We start from the raw sequence: 16799 nt of genomic DNA on the forward strand, positions 1-16799 counted from the left end.
TGGTACATACTGGAACCATCTCCATCTGCTTCGCAGAGCTGCGTTTGGGGCACAGCAGCCTCCCACCCTGCAGCATTGCTGTGGCTCAGAGCAGATCCGAGGCAGAGCGCGGGAACAGCATGCAGCAGATGTACTGCTGCCACCTCTGTGTGTCACACAACGCCATGTGAAATAAAGCAGTGTGTTATAAGGCAGGACATGAAGTTTATATGCCCACTATAAACTTCTGAAAAAATACCTGCTGCAACGTCACAGGAAATCCAACTATACCCAGAGGGGTTGGCTGAGAAATACACTGACATTGTTTTATCCAGAGCTACTTGTACAGTGACAATTGGTGATGGAGACTTCCCTGATTAAAATAAACTAAGTGAGAAAGAAAAGGAAACTCCAGGAAACAGTACCTAAATTGTGTTTTGTCTGTTCATAAGTCTCATAAATGAAAATAGAAACTTGACATTTATAAAGTATAAATTAAGCACTTTGCTTTCAGCCTTTTTAAATGTTCAGTCACTGACAATCAGAATAAACTACATCACAAGACATCCGAACCATTTCTGATACTGACAAGAAAGAAAAAGCAGCATTTTAAGGCAAAAAAATGTAATATGCAAATACCATTGCTTTTCCATACTTCAGTGCTGTGTGGTACAACTATGACTCAGTAGAAAAGCTTTTTTTTTTGTTTTGTTTAAAGACAACATAAATAAAAATTAAATCATATTACCGAGAAACAGTCCAGAACGATACTCTATTAATGAGAGGGAAACACACTGTCTTGATACCACAGTCTTACTAAACGTATTTTCAAAAAGAAGGTTTTTCTTCAAGGGAACTCCAGGTTAAGCAGCTACCCCATTCTGCAGCCCGGGCAGCCCCAGAGCAGAAGCCACAGCCCAGCACGGAGAAGGGAAAGCAAAAAAAGTACTGAAGCACTTGCTCTACGCAACGTTAAGCCCTGCTGTTTGGCAAAGCGTGTTGTTAGTACAGCCTTCAGGAGCTCAGCCCTCTGCACAGTTCTGGGAACTTCTGACGAGAGTCAGATTCACAGAAGCCACCCTTTGGGTTTTCGCTGGGTGCAGAAGATGGCTCCCCATGCAGGGAGAAGGAGACTGGCATCTCAGGGAGCAGGGGACACATCATGACTCTTCTGCTCTTCACTTAGGTGACCACGGCTGGTCCCACCTCTCCACCCTGCCTCAATTTCCTCCTCTACAAAACACAGGTGATGAAACTGTGCTCTTCGCTAAAGAGCAGCATTCAAAACCAGCAAGGCGGCGCTGCCATTTGGGGCGTACAGATGTCATAACCTAGCTCTGACTTGTTCACTCCCCTGCTCATAGAAAAATAATGTGTCATAACCCATAAAACAATGAGTCATAACCCAGCTCTAACTTGTTTACTTCATCGCTCATAGCAAAATAATGCAAGGAAGACTGATACTTACAGGGAAGGAATTTAAGCAGTGTAGTACAGTAACCCCCTCTTCTGCATTTTGATTGTAACATAACAACAGGTATTTTAATAAGGCTTTATTACTACAGAGCAAGGCTTTACTGTGGTTCAGCAGCTCATATTTTACTCAAGCCTTTTTCAGCATTTGGACACTCTTTAATCATTTAAATGATTAAGTCTTACACATATAGAAAAAAAAAACAACCATAACATTCCAGCTTACATTCTCTATGACAAACGTCCATTCTTTGTCTTCAAACTCTTCAGCATGAGGATCCTAGAAAAACAAACCAGAGAACTTAAGTCTAAAAATAATCCAGGGTGCAAGAAATTGCAACTCAGCCAAGATTTTCATATACTCATCGAAATATTTTTACCCACTGAAGATGACAGAGGGAAATACTTCAGCTAGGATGTAGGCTTCAGTGGATGCCAATAAGATGACATGCAAGTTGGGGTAAAACTGCCAGTGAGGATTTGGTAAGGACTCCTACAGATACAAACATGAGGTTGATTCTGATAAAGGCCTGTAATTCTACTTCCTTTCATCTAGAGAAAAAAACCCCAACAAAAACAAAACGCCACCTCTCTAATTTTTAAGTTCCATCTCACAAATAAACATAACAAATCTATATCTTGCAGAGAACAGCGGAGGAAGCCACTGCTCCCCCCTGGCATGGGGCGGCGTACACCTACAGCAGGCATCACCCCCAGCTCCTCATGGCCAGACTCCATCAGCACGAGCAGAAATCCAAACTCACAGCTTCAGCACAGCACCTCATTTCACTGCAAGTTTCTTAAAATAACTGCCCTTACTTCACAACATTTCTATTGCATCACACGTGAGGATCAGAAAACATTTTCACCAACAGGAAGATAAATAACAATGAGGTTCATATATTTGGCATTTCTTTCCGGTTTAATGAGCTTTGAATCTGGTGGTGTGGCCTGTTGTTGTCTGAAATTATGATACTTGTGCAGACATTAAGTTATCCCCTTTATGCCTCTATCAGGGATCCTGTTTAAAAAAAACAAACAACTTTTTTTAAAAAATATCATTAATTTATCATCTAATCCTCGTTCTGAACAACTGCAAAAGAGAATGTAGCTTTATGGCTTTCTTCAGACGTGAAGCCTAGTATTGCTATACCTCAATTTTATCCTATTATTTCTAGTTATAGGAAACCACTGAATTACTCCTTTGCCCCTGACGCTTGCATACTATAGATACTTGTAGACAAATGCCACTTCCCATAATCAGCATTTGCCATCATCATAACTCAGCACTTACATTTTTTGCTATTACTTGGAGCCTGCTCATGACGCTACATCAAGCACTGCATCAATTCCATCTTGGTGCTCTAAACTAACAAAATGGATTGAGATACTTTGCTTCTACTTTATCTCCATTAGTACCGCGTCTCCTTTCTTTCCAGAACGCTACAAGCCTCACATTCAATCTTTTCAGCTCCCCTTATCTTAACCTTTGCTTTAACCATCTTTGTTTCACTTACTTTTGTCTTGAGGTCGGACACATAGTGAGTAGAGGTACTGTATTACAAATGATTCTTTTAACTAGTTCTCATCAAATACACAAAATAAAACATCTTGTAAGTAATGAGCTTACAGTGTAAACAACTAGCAAAAAATAATTACCTTTTTCTTTTTCCAGCACACAAAAGACTTGGAAAGTGTGCCCTCAAATAAACACTCTTTGAATGAACTACAATAACATTTCTAAGAGGCTATCCTACCTCCTCCAGTGCAGTCCTTCCTATAAAACCCAGCAAAGCCGGTTCATTGCTCTGCATGCCCCCTGTAAAACACTGGCTCTCCTTGCAGGAGGAGTCCTGCCGGGCATTAACATGCTTACAGAGAAAATTCAACAACACATCATTCTGCTGGCACCGTAATTAGCTAAATATTTAACAGCTACAATCACAGGTGTCATATGCAGCATGCATTTTAAGATGCATTACTCCAACAATGGGATGTAGTTTCAATGAAAAAATGTAAGATGTTACTAGAAACTTACATCAAAACTAATTATTTATTTTGATATATGAACAAATCTTTTTAGAACTTTTTAAAAAATCAGAAAAATTTAAATACTGAAAATCAATGTAAAAACCATACTGTACCATTAGCCGTAAGGATAGAAGGGCAAGTAGATACTTACAAAATTATACTGAGGTATCTCCATGTTCCAATTAATGTACTTGTAAATATCAGATTATGTAATTATATATCCATCACATTAATCAGGTTTGTGGAATTCTGCATTATGTAAATAAAATGCATGATACCTGCTGGTTGGCTGTATCCTATACAAATTCTAAAGATAATTTTCTGTAATCCAGCTATTAACTACTTATAATTTTCAAGACTTAACCTGGGGCAATTACCTTTTTGTTTAATTGCTTCATTTGATATAGCATAAAATGACATAATAAGATTTAATGCAATCATTAATCACTGTTTTAATAAGCTACTCCATAATAAGTGACTAAACTCTGAAATATTTCATCCTGCTCAATTTTTTTTGTAACTCCCCCAAAAGCTATTAATGCAAGCTTGCAGGTTTACCCAAACCTGCTTGCAAAGTCAGGGCCCAGTGTTTTATCCCATGTAACAAACAAAACAATCATTGCTTTGTTCTATGAAGAAAAAGAAAGCTCTTCTATCAATGGTAATAAAACTGACTCTCACCTCTGAAGGCTACAGAATTGGGTGCTCTGCTGAGTACTTCTGATAATCTGATAGAGCAAAATAATACTGTATAATGAGAAGACAATATTCAACGTTTTAGCATGCACTTGGAAGTGAGCTGTGAACACTTTTGAAAAATAAACACTAGCGTATTGCCCCCCAAACTCTACCAAATACCCAGAATAAAAAATAAAAATGAAAAGCTTCAAGGACTTCTCTAAGGACAGCCTCACCAAAAGTTCAGAGATATGAAACGTGCTAAAATATTTTGCATATGTGTAAGATATTTCAGATTTAAAGACAAATACAGATTTTTTTTTTTTAAAAGCCACATTTCTTCTTAGTCTTAAAATGCCTCTAGAAACAGGAATCCCCAAACGAGCCTGAGCATTTCCTTGCAACAGACACTTCAGTGGCTTCACTCTTCTCATTAAAATGCTTTTATTAGAAGCCCAGAGAGCAGCACGCATAGTCCTATTTCTTACAACTTTACTATGTGGTCAGCATTAACAGAATCTTGTATGACTACAGTTATAACACGGTTTCTAGTGCAACCACCATTTCACCCTTTGGGCTAACATTTTTATGTGTGACCTGCATAAAAGTGATGTTTCTATAAATCTGAGTAATCTTTCATCTTATTTTGGATTTGAAGAGGGTAAACACCAGTAAAAAAACGTAACACATACTTCCCCTACTGGCTAACCCATATCCTCCATTCATTTCCTCATAGAACTCAATTAATATAGCAAACTATTATTTGAGGACTGTACAGCTGACTGCTCTTCAGGGGGAAAAAAAAATAAAAGCCATTGCAAAGAAGAACAACCCTAGGAGGTACAGTTATAGCAGCCTTTGACATTTTCACTGTATGAAAGCCCTCCCTGATAACACAGCACACAAAACCTCACCTCACCTGCAAGCAGATACAAGCAATCACTGAAAATGCACAGCTGGAAACACCTGAAGACAAGAGTTACAAACAGACCTCATTTCCCATCCTCCTTCCTGAAAGCAAATGATAATGAAAATTACCTAAAAAGCTCAGGGAACAAACTGTTTCCAGTACGTTCTTCAGCCTGAAACTGCCTCATAGCTCGCTGTAACATGAAGGGAGCTGGCAAGAGCCATTTATTTTCTTTTTTTTTTAATACTCATTTTCTCTACCAACTTACCACAGATGCAAACTACACTCCATCCGACATTCATTATGGTTTTACCTTGATTTGAAAACTCTGTCTGAGCAAACAGATTGAACAGCTTTTTGTTCCTCCTCATTTTATTGTGTAAAAAAAGAATCATTCTTAATATCAAGAGATGGGCCCCATTTTCCTCTTTCTCTTTCCCTATGCATTCATTGTACGACAATCCTTTTCAGTATGTTCAACTAAGTTTTAGAGCCTTTTTTTTTCCCCTACCCTTTTATTATATTTTTTTTCCTGGTAAATTGACTTTAGTGTTCAAAAGTAACACTGAGGTGAGAAGCCAATAGTAGGGAACGGTGCAAAGGACAGGACAGTATCTTAGCGGTTCTCCTGCAGTGAGACTCTCAGATAATCATTCCTCCAGCTCTCAAGATCAGCAGAGCACTTTGGTGCACCAGCGAAAACCTAGTCCATCTCACATTTTCTCTGTGTTCACTGTGTTAACTGCTTTTCTAGAGATGTGCTGGACCTCGCAGTCCTACAAACTTTTCTCTGCAATCCCAGCCATGAGCTTCTTTCTGTCACCCCACTCTGCCCACCCACATACCAGCTACCTGAAAACAGGCAACTCTCCTGGGCTCGGGCAAGGGAAGAGCCACAAGGAACGAGCCTGTCACATTTTTCCATTCTCTATTGATCAGTCCATCATCAGCCCATTCCACAAAGAACTTCTCAAAGGACTAGATCCTTTCTACGGTGTACAAGTTGGTTTCAGAAGACTGACGAAAGGTAACCCTTCTTCAATAGTTTCTGTTATCTTCAGAGTTATTTCTCTATCTCTTTTAATAGGAATGAAAGACGTATCAGGAAACAAGGGACTGCTCCTTCTCCTAATTAGCAGCCAGAGCGGGTGGGGAAGATGTTCAGACTGTTAGTCCCTTCCTCCCTTCCTTCCCCATGCCTCCTCCCTAAGCCTTCCTGGCTTTTGAAGCTTGCCTTTCAATTAGATCACTTCATACCAGCCTTAATCTTTGGTCTTTCTTCTTGGGGAATAACTGCTTATGGACTGTCACACTGAATCAGATCAAATGATGACAGGGTTTGTGATCTTCCTTTACTGGTGACCTACAGCAGATGCTCCAGGTACTCCAACATCTGTCCTCAGCTTTTGCATTTGGCTGTCTGAAGCTGCAGAAGGCTCAAAATTTGACCCAATTCTTGTCGCTTCAATGCTGCTTACAGAGATCTGATTAGCCTAGAAAATCACATACAACTCTGGTCAGCTTTTGTTGAGCTTCCAGAAAGCAGGGAGCTCCGAGCAGACCAGCAGAACTGTCCGTGTACATCACCACACCAAACTCATGACAGTCCATGCTTTCCTGGAAAGCCTCTGGGCTAGAAAAACAACAAGGGCTTACTTTTTCTCTTTGAATATATTTTTAATAATTATTTCTCAAACTAACCCTGGATATTTAATTTTTTAGTGTACAAACGTGCTCACTTTGCTGAGCTTATGATTTTCATATCTGACACACAACATCTTGTCTTGTCTACAGGGCTGTTCTTCCCTCCTACAGAATATTCTCCATCATGTCCGGTCAAGCCCCTGGTCTCTCCTAAACTGAAACACGTATTTTCTGAACCTGGGTTTGTTCTCTGCTTCTGGGAAACGGCTTTATCAAAGGGGTTTGTGCATTTTGGGGTTTTTTGTTTTCTCTCCTTCCCTGAGACTATGTATTGGCTCTGCTGCAGTGTTCCTGCTACTGCATGGCCTGTAACTGCATTATAATCAAACACATGATGGAATCGGGCTTTCAAGGAAGATGATACAGGATTTATTCTGAGATACATGTGGGGACACGAATGCTTTCAACAACACAAGTCTCCTTTTATCATTTATTTTATTCTTATTCTACTCAAATAATTTCTGTGCTCTGAAAGCTACGCCTTTAAAATGTCTTTTTCAAACTTTGCAATGAAGAGCTGGTAATCTTCCCTGTTGTTGCAATGGTACAATGGTGTGACAAACAATCTATATTACTGACAGAGCAGGTGGGTTTTGTAATCTGATGAAGCAAAGTCCATGTTTACTCCAGAAGAACAAACATCTTTGCTTGGGAAGTTCACTTTGCTTTTAAGCTAGAAAGTGATCACGTTCCAATTTAAATCCTCATAGTACAATTGATGTTCACTTAGCTTTGCTAAAAGCACTGGTCTCGCTTGGCAGTGAAAATTTCTCATTTAAAATCTCTCTCAGTTGATACAGGTATATGTTTGTACATAAAGCCACGGAGAAGCATACAAGCTTTCATATATGATGGTTAAACCTTGCTAATGCAGGGACACTAAAAATGAACTTCTGGAGTGCAACCATGGAAACAACAAAAAATGGGAATTCAGCTAGCTTTTCTGGTATTTGTGGATGTTTCCATGAAAGCACTACAAATCACAGACTGAAAACACACAATAGGCTTGTTGTTTCACAGTGTTTCTTTCTCCCCATTTGGGTTGAAAAACCCAAGGCATAGCCAAATATCAACATAGGGCATGGTAAAGGAAGAAGTTAAACTTTCAGAACAGATGGAACTTTTTATGTAATTAGCACTTCAGCCAGCTGGACAGGCAGGAGCTAAAGCTAGTCAAGGGAAGCTGAATCAATATATCCATTTGATGCTTTTCCTCACGTGACTCCGGAGCATAATGAAATTTTACCAGCAGCCCAGAACTAAGTGAAATGAAACAAAAACTTTTTATTTATTTGAAATGAAAGTTTTCTAAATGAAGGTTATAGTCTCTTCAATACCTTGCTCTCCTTGTCTAAGAATTACACAACATATTATTGGAAACAAGCTAACACCCAAAATAGGGATGTGCAGATAATGCAGAGTACCTCATCTGTTGACTCCTCACAGGCCTTTGCTCGCCAGCTGTCAAGGGCCCATGGGTGACTACTGGAGAGGATATGCTTAACATTCTCATCAGCACTTGAAACCTCAACTTATCTCCTAATCCTACCAGCAACACATTTCAACAGCCACTTACGAACACACAGCCACTACTGTGTGAATCATTTCCCAAAACACGTAGCTGTCTATCCTGGAGTCTACTCTTTCCCTTTCCTGCACTTCTATTTCAAACAGCACCGCTGTGCTAATTTGTTATCTGTGACTGCTACAAAGCCCTGTCGGAGCAACCTCCTCCGCTCAGTGGGCTCTGCCGCCGGGGTAGACGTGGAGTCAGCAGCTTCCCTCAGCTTCTCAGGTTGTAACGAAAGAGGAAAACTACTGTTTGTCACACAACACGGCCACGTTAAGTGTGCTTACTGCCAAGTGCCAAGGAGTGGCTGCTAAAGGGACTTTTCCAGAACTGCCAGATGAGCAAGCAGGCTCTTTTTCTGAGTTTTGTTGCTTTCTGGTTTTGCCTCTCTCCTTCCGGAGAAAGGAACAATATAAATACCTGACTTGTAAGTCAGCTCCCAAGAAGGCTGTGGCAATGTGCTAGTACATTCTTCCCTCCCCACTACTCCAGCGCTGACCAGCCAATGCATCAGCTGTGCAAAAACCAGCTAGCTCTTTTTGACTGTCCTTGCCCAGAACACACCAGCTACAGAAGTGCCAGCTCTCCAGGTGTTTGGACATATCCTGCGCTCCAGCTGAAGCGCTGCTGTAGCAGGGAGTCAAGAGCCACCAGAGGACAGGGCACAGCCTGAACCATGCCAGCACCACATTCTGCCTGCAGCCAGGTCCCGCTCGCAGCTCACTGCCCTGGGCAGGCTGCTGCCTCACACAGATCCAGCACTCCTGGCATGCGACCTGCTGCTCAAAACCTGCTGCTCTGTACCACACCTGCATGTCCTTACAGAGAAAAGAGGGGGTTTGGCCACTTACAGCACTCTTGTCCGAGGAGCCAGAGGATCAATTAGAGCAGATTTACATCAAAAGCTGCCTGAAAATGCGATGCTGCTTTGCGTGATCTCAATGTTTTGATTCTAAAAGCCAGTGCTCATTCCCCCAGAGATCTGTGTGTGCTGTTCCCAGAAGTTACAGTCCCTGGGATTATTCATGCTCCTGCCTCTCCTCCGTGTGACAGGCAGGCTCATTTTTGGAGAGAGTAGGAAGAAGTCCAGTGAGCAGACCTGCCTGCAGAGTCACAGTGCTGGATGAAATTCAGCTTGTAGTAATACCTAACACCGGCTCCAGAGGCCCTTCTTTCCCTCGCTGTATGGTCCCAGCCCTCACCGTCAGCAGCACAAGCACCAGGCTGGTTTGCTGTGCTACACAACACAGCCCTGAAGCCCTGCAGGTAGGAATCCAAAGGTGGTGTGGGGTGGCAGGAGAAGGCTGGCAGCTACTTTTATTCCAAAGCCATAGCACCACAGAGCTGCACCCAGAAGAAACTTAATTTCTCATTCTTCATGCAACATGTCATCACATACACAATCAAGAACGGTGTACATTCTGCTTCACTTTAAAATTTAAAAATATTAAGTAACATTCACTGTGTTACATAACCCTATTCAGATTATACAGACACACACAGTCAGATAATGGTGTTAGACTTCTTAATCCAAGTAGAGGCCCTTGAAGCATGCAAAAGCAAATTGTATTTGCTAGTGAACTTCTCAATGCCAGTTGAAGACTATGTGTCTGCTAAGGAGAGAGATAAATTTATAAGTTAGCGTCACTGGCAATCTGGGATGTTTCTGTTCACTGGTGATCCCTAGGACAAAAAAACCCGAAAACCAACAAAAAAAACCCCAGAGAAACCCCCTTTCTAGGCTTAGTGAACCAAGTAATAAATCCACATTCTAAGGCTAACCAGAAGCCACTTCCAAGCAGTTACTCAGGGAAGTCCCCAAGACAAAGAAATATAAATATTACTAATTATGACAGTAATTTAAGAAAAAAGTATGTTACTGTTGCCCTAAGCTGTAAAGGGAGCAATTATAAATAAGAACAACCAGAGTGTAGCTGGAGACAGAGTAAAGCACAAGAAAGAACTAATGGAACAAAAATCCCAGAAATCTTCAGCTCAGGCAGCCTCCTACACTGTCACACGTGCAAAGCAGCACTGTTATCTTTGTGCCTCTGCCCAATGACATTTGGGAAATAAGTTCTAGCATAACCATCAATTTCTCCTGCTTCACAGCCACACAAATAAGCTTCTTTTTTAATGCAACAAATGCAGTACCTAAACAGAATCGCCCATAAAAATCTTGTAATTCTCTGTACTACTCAAATACTCCACCATCCACTCCCACAACTGCAATCACTCAAGCACTGTGATGTTTGTGTGGCATACTAAATACTGTGAAATTAAGAGCTGGATTCTGTTTCCTAGTAAACAGAGTAAGAAATAGGGTCACTGCACCACAACTGAACAAGGAAGTCTAGAAATGACTGTGTTTTGACAACTTCTGGCTTACAGTGTGTAAAGAAAACCAACCAGACTATAACCCATGCCAAGCTCTTACACATGTGGTACGTGCGCAGTTACACATGTACTAAATTCTATGCCAATGACTCGCCATAATCAGCTCAATGAGATATTTCAGTGTGTTAACTAAACTACAAAAGTACGCTTTGGCAGGGAACAGACCATCCTTCTCTCCCAGATTTAAACTGGGGTCATAAGGTTGTGCAGTTAACAATTTAAGCCCCTGGAAGATTAAGCCTTGTGATTACTATCTGATGTTTCCAAACATAATTTGCCAAGATGATGTTTATGAAATAGGAAAGATTATGCTTTAAAAAACATACCTTAAAGAGAGTCACAGTAATTTCAACATTTTCAGGAACAGGCCACACCACCACCCCACGGTATGGGTTCTTGATTCCAGGCTGCCAGCTATGAGCCTAAAGGAAGAAAAGAAACAGTTGTCTTAAAGCTGTTATAAAAGTGCTGGCTCTACTCCCACGGGACCCAGTGCATATAGGTAGAAGTAACATGTCACTGATCCAAAAAGGGTCTGTTCTGAAACCTGTGGCTCTACTAAATGCTATAAAGGTCACCATTAAGAATGACAATAAGGAAACTCGGACCACTAGTAGCCTTCCCCCCTCCCCCACACTGAACTAGCCCTGTTCATCACCAGGTCCTAAACTTTGCTTTTTTAAGTACATAGCACAGGTCAGGACACTCAGAGCCTTCCAAAAAATTCAGGCCATAAGGCCAGAGCTTCTGTAGCAAGCTGAGCTTTATTTTGTTTTTATACAAATGAAGGAATGCTTTTATTTGAAGAACACATGAGTACAGCACGTAGTGCTGGGTTAACCACATTTACACCTAAAGAGAGTAAAAACGCATTTTTGTTTAAGAGAAAAAAAAGTGAAAACAACTATTTATAATACAGATTAAATGCTACTAAAACATTTAAGTTCTTAATTTGGTGGGGTACCTACCCCTAGAAAAGATATTGAAAAAAATAATAGCTAGACTGAAAACTTGTCTACCTTTGAGTATCGATCTGGACTGACGCATGGCCTGTATTTACTTTTTAACAGCTAGTCATGAAAAGCACCATGTGTGAGCATTTGTTTCAGAACAAGTATGCTTAGTCCCAAGCTATCCTATTTTGTGATGCTGTAAGACGAATGAGGGAGGAATGCTGACACTTAAGTGACTGCTGAGGTGTCAGTAGAAATCTGTGCAAGTTTTATCAGGAAAGAATGTACAAGCCATTTACCGTTACCTGAAGCCAATTAACCTGGCTTCTTTTCTTTTTTTTTTTTTTTTTTTTTAATTCTAGAGCATCACTCATTGCAGTTATACACTCCAACACTCAGAACTTCAATTTAGACTGCCTATTAGAACAAATTTTTTCCTATCGTGAGGTTTGTAGGACTTGTGCCTCAGGCTCTCAGGTACCCTGAGGGTGCCTGGGCAACTTTGAACATGACTTTGCTAGACCAAAGTGGGAAAGACAAAGATGATGAAACAGTCCCATTCAATCACATCGAGGCAATGACTCTCCACCGCTGTGCGCTGTAAGCAGTGAGTACTCCAGATGCCAGGTTCATATCCAGCAGCCCCATCACACATGCCTGCTGCTTCATGAGCCCTCTTGCCGGGCTTCTGCCAGAGCCTGCAGCATCACCAGGCACCTCTGGTGGACTCGCTCTCACTCCACCCCCTCAGTCCTCACAAAGCAGAGGTCTGCAGATTAACTCCAGGTGACAGTACCTGCTAAGGCAGCAGGGAAAGGAGAGAAAGGATGAAGGGAGAGGTGGAGGAGTTGGGAAGAGATATGAGGCTGAGGAAATGGGAAGCTGCTGACAGAATGCAGCCTGCAGAGGCACCAAAGAGGACCCTACCGGCCTCCACAGCTACACACATGCAGCACACTCCCATTATTTTTATTTTCTTGCCACATGTTGCCAGCTCTCCTGTCATTTTATCACTAGTTTTTCCATCTTTGAGGTTCTGCTTAAAACTCCAGCTCCCAATGCTGCCTAATTAAGTTAGAAATTTCAGTAAGTTTCTGTAATTTGTGCTTGCAAAGTACACTTAAATAACATGACTTGGGCCATCTGAAGAGAGGAATTTTTAAAAAAGGGCAACTTAAAAATAGTAGAAGTTGGGTTCTTTCAACTCCATGAATTTCAGCCTAATCTAAATTCTAATCTAATTCTAAAGCAGGCCTGGATGAATTTCTGAATAAGTAAGCAAACACCACTGTTCATAGCTTTACTCCGCAAGCATATTTTATAAGATAAACAGGTTTTGCAAGCAGCAAAACACACCACAGCAGTTGTCATCCCCACCACAGCCACTTGAGCTCCAGCTTGCGTCCCCCTTCCACAGGGCCCGCAGTGCCTCGCATCACTCTCGACTTGCCTGGTGGGGACATTCAGCCAGGCAGACACCCACCTGCCAGCCAGCCTGTCCTTGGGTAGCATCTTGTAAGATAAATCAGCTTCTCCTCCATAGGGGCACTCCATCCTCTTTCCAGATACCAATTTTCACAAAACTAATAGGAGCTCACAGTGTGTCTCAAACCTGTGCTTTCCTGCTGGTTTTGGCCAATACTGACAATTATGTCAAACTTTTGATGTCCAAGATCCAGGCACCGACAGCCTGCTCAGTCGAGGATCACTTGTTCCATTTATTAAAAGGAAAAACAAACTAGAAAACGAGCATTCACTGGTGTAGGCAAAGCTTTACTTCAAGCCCTTTATCAGCACTGCCTCCCACCAGCAAAGCTAGTGAGACACAACAAACACACACATGGGTATGTATGTTTTTCCGTCAATGAAAGCAACAGCCAGGAGACAAGCTCTAGCTAATGAGCTTTTAAAGCAAAGTTGTTCTGTGATACTGAATGTTATGAAGTCCTCCTTTGGCTTTGAAAGATAAACACAAACGTTGCAACAGAAAAAGGTAACATAAAGCTATGTCTGGGTTGCTGGGAAGGAAAAAGGGAAAGGTGAAAGCAAAAGCAGAAAAACCAGAGGAAGGGCTAACACCAACAATAATTTAAAATTAACATGGAGAGCCTTATTCTAACATAGTATTTCTCATGCTGGGGGTCTCTGTGCTGCAGTTTCTTGGAGCTACATTTGGCCTATATCAAAATCGTAACTCTTGACTTTGATATGTGAGCTGGATCAGGCCACAGCAGAATTGCCAGCACTTCCAGACGGGGATCGCTGTTGGGGCTCAGCGAGGCGCTGCATCAGCACAGTACATTTCCACTCTAATTCTCACCTCTAACTCAGTTTCCCATTGGGTTGTGCCTTCTAGATCCACTTTTTCCTTATCTCCTACTAGTCTTCACTAGCCATACCCCTTGTCTCTGAAGCCAAGGCAATAGAAGCGGCTGAGCATAAGTGCCCACCAGCAGCAGGTGCCTCACCCACAGCCCTCCCCTTGCTGGACTCATCTCTGAAATGAGGGACAAGAGCCATGGCCTGGAAAGAGAAGCAGAAATGCTCTGTTGCGTTTCAAAAAGAAAAGGCAACTCCTCCTTCTTTCTGCCAGTGGAAAAAGAGCGGAGACAACGTAGCACGAAAGCTCTTTTAAATCGGGAAACAGGAGCTGCAGGAGGGGTTGCTGAAACACCCTATAAATAGAGTAGGGCTGTGAATGACATTGTCCAACCTACGGCATTGCTCTAGCACAAAACTGCTGGCTGCTAGAGGAAGAAAGCTGCTTAAGAAAGGACATGGAGCTGAGCCCACAGACCCGCACGGGCACTTCAGGCTGCCCTGTTTTGAGATCTTTCTCTAAAACAACAACAGGTACAATCCAGACAGCCAGCTCTGCCATCTACCATCCGTGATGTTCCGAGAATCACAACTGTTCTTCTGTGCTCGAACTGGAAAGACAGACTTGATACCTCTGCAGTTTTGGCCTCTGGTTCCAATGAGAAGGGAAAAATCTTTTAAAATAGATCCAAATCAGCAACTTACAGGGCCCGATAAATCAAGTGTTCAATGCTCCATACGGTTAAGGATCTGCTGCCCCACTTGGACACGCACAGGTCTATGGGGCCAGATGGGATTCGCCGAGGGCACTGAGGGAGTTGGCGGAGGAGCTCACCAAGCCACTCTCCATCATTTACCAGCAGCCCTAGCTAACTGGGGAGGTCCCAGCAGACTGGGGGGCAGCCAGTGGGACGCCCGTCTACAGGAAGGGCTGGAAGGAGGAGCCGGGGAACTACAGGCCTGTCAGCCTGAGCTGGGTGCCAGGGAAGCTGACGGAGCAGATGGTCCCACGTCCATCACGCGGCACGTGCAGGGCAGCCGGGGGGGTCAGGCCCAGCCAGCGCGGGTTTGTGAATGGCAGGTCCTGCCTGAGGAACCCGATCTCCTGCCAGGACACGGTGACCTGCCGAGTGGCTGAGGGAAAGGCAGTGGCTGGTGTCTGCCCGGAGCGCAGCAAAGCCTTTGGCCCGTCCCCCACGGCATCTCCTGGAGACACCGCGGTGCTGCCCGTGGCCGGGCCGGGGGTGCGCTGCGCTGGGTTCAAAGCTGGCTGGGCGGCCGGGCCCCGAGCGCGGTGGGGAACGGAGTCACCTCCCGCTGGCGCCGGGCTCACGGGGTGTCCCCAGGGCTCCGGGCTGGGGCCCGTCCTCTGCAACGTCCGTCGCTGATCCGGGCCAGGGGATCGAGTGTGCCCCCCGCACGTGTGCAGGCCACACCAAGCTGGGGGGAGCGTTGATCCGCTCGAGGGCAGGGGGCTCTGCGGGGGGGGCTGGGCAGGCTGGGCCCGTGGGCCGAGGCCACTTGTACGAGGTTCAGCCAGGAGAAGGGCCGGGTCCTGCCCTGGGGTCACAGCGGCCCCAGGCAGCGCTGCGGGCTGGGGGCAGGGGGCTGGGGAGCTGCCCGGGGGAAAGGGCCTGGGGGGGCTGGCTGACGGCCGGCCGTGTGCCCAGGTGGCCAGAAGGCCAACACATCCTGGCTGGTACCCGGAACAGCGTGGCCAGCAGGGCCGGGGCAGTGCCCGTCCCCTGCGCTCGGCGCTGGTGCGGCCGCCCCTCGAACCCTGGGCTCAGCTCTGGGCCCCTCACTGCCAGGGGGACGTGGAGGGGCTGGAGCGTGTCCAGAGCCGGGCAGGGGCTGGGGAAGGGGCTGGGGGGGGGCGGCGGGGGGGTTTATTCTGGAGAGGAGGGGGCTCAGGGGGACCTTCCCACTCCCTACAGCTGCCTGACAGGGGGCTGTAGGCAGGGGGGTCGGGCTCTTCTCCCGGGTAACAGGCACTAGGGATGAGGGGAACCGGCCTCTGGTTGCACTGGGGGAGGCTTAGATTGGATATCAGGAAAAGTTTCCTGACTGGAAGGGTGGTCAAGCACTGGAACAGGCTGCACAGGGAGGCGGTTGAGTCACCGTCCCGGGGGTGTTTAAAAAGCGCATAGATGCGGTGCTTGGGGACATGGGTTAGTGGTGGCCTTGGCAGTGCTGGGCGAACGGTTGGACTATGATCCTAAAGGTCTTTTTCAACCTAAGTGATTCTTTATGATAATACAGATACATCACACCAAAGGTCTTACAAACTGTATTAAAAATTAGTGAAATGCCTGAAAATACTGAATCTGTTGTCAAGCAGCCTTCAATAGTCAGTAATTCGCTCTGATGTTTGTGCAAATTCTCAACATTAAGCAATATTATCAGCAAGGTACAGTCTCTCCACTAAGTGTCCACTGTTTGGCTGTGTGAAATGAGATTATCACACACCTCTCTCACCTCATGCACAGGCTAGACAAATTCAAGTCTTGCTCTCCACAGAGGGCTTACTTTTACAAGTGGGCTTAATCAGAATTTTTTTTTTCTTGGCTCTGTTGAAAGTCCTGTACCAAATGATGAAACATTACAGAAGACTATAAAGCAGCTCCATCTATTTCAACATATGGCAATACATTGATTGAACAAAAAAAGATGAGACTAGCTCACCCCAGGGATGCCTCTTGTACACCACTTTTACTTATAATTACCCACCAGGGGCTGACCTTGACCATACAAAACTACCTCCCACTCTGCAGGCAAACTTGAA

The 16799-nt window shown here is 44.0% G+C and overlaps 1 protein-coding gene across 13 annotated transcripts in view; it reads right to left on the reverse strand.

Annotated features, from left to right (window-relative positions):
• Window positions 1-16799, reverse strand: part of EHBP1 (EH domain binding protein 1) — a 219728-nt gene that overhangs the window by 162978 nt on the left and 39951 nt on the right. For all 13 annotated transcript variants that reach the window (XM_056342895.1, XM_056342901.1, XM_056342900.1 and 10 more), the window contains exons 4-5: window positions 11069-11164; window positions 1679-1732 (exon numbers count right to left, since the gene is read on the reverse strand). In XM_056342895.1, coding sequence (XP_056198870.1) covers window positions 1679-1732; window positions 11069-11164 — 150 coding nt within the window. The remainder of the gene's footprint in view (window positions 1-1678; window positions 1733-11068; window positions 11165-16799) is intronic.

The sequence above is a fragment of the Falco biarmicus genome, chromosome 6, assembly GCF_023638135.1.
Source record: "Falco biarmicus isolate bFalBia1 chromosome 6, bFalBia1.pri, whole genome shotgun sequence".
NCBI classification, from domain to species: Eukaryota; Metazoa; Chordata; class Aves; order Falconiformes; family Falconidae; genus Falco; species Falco biarmicus.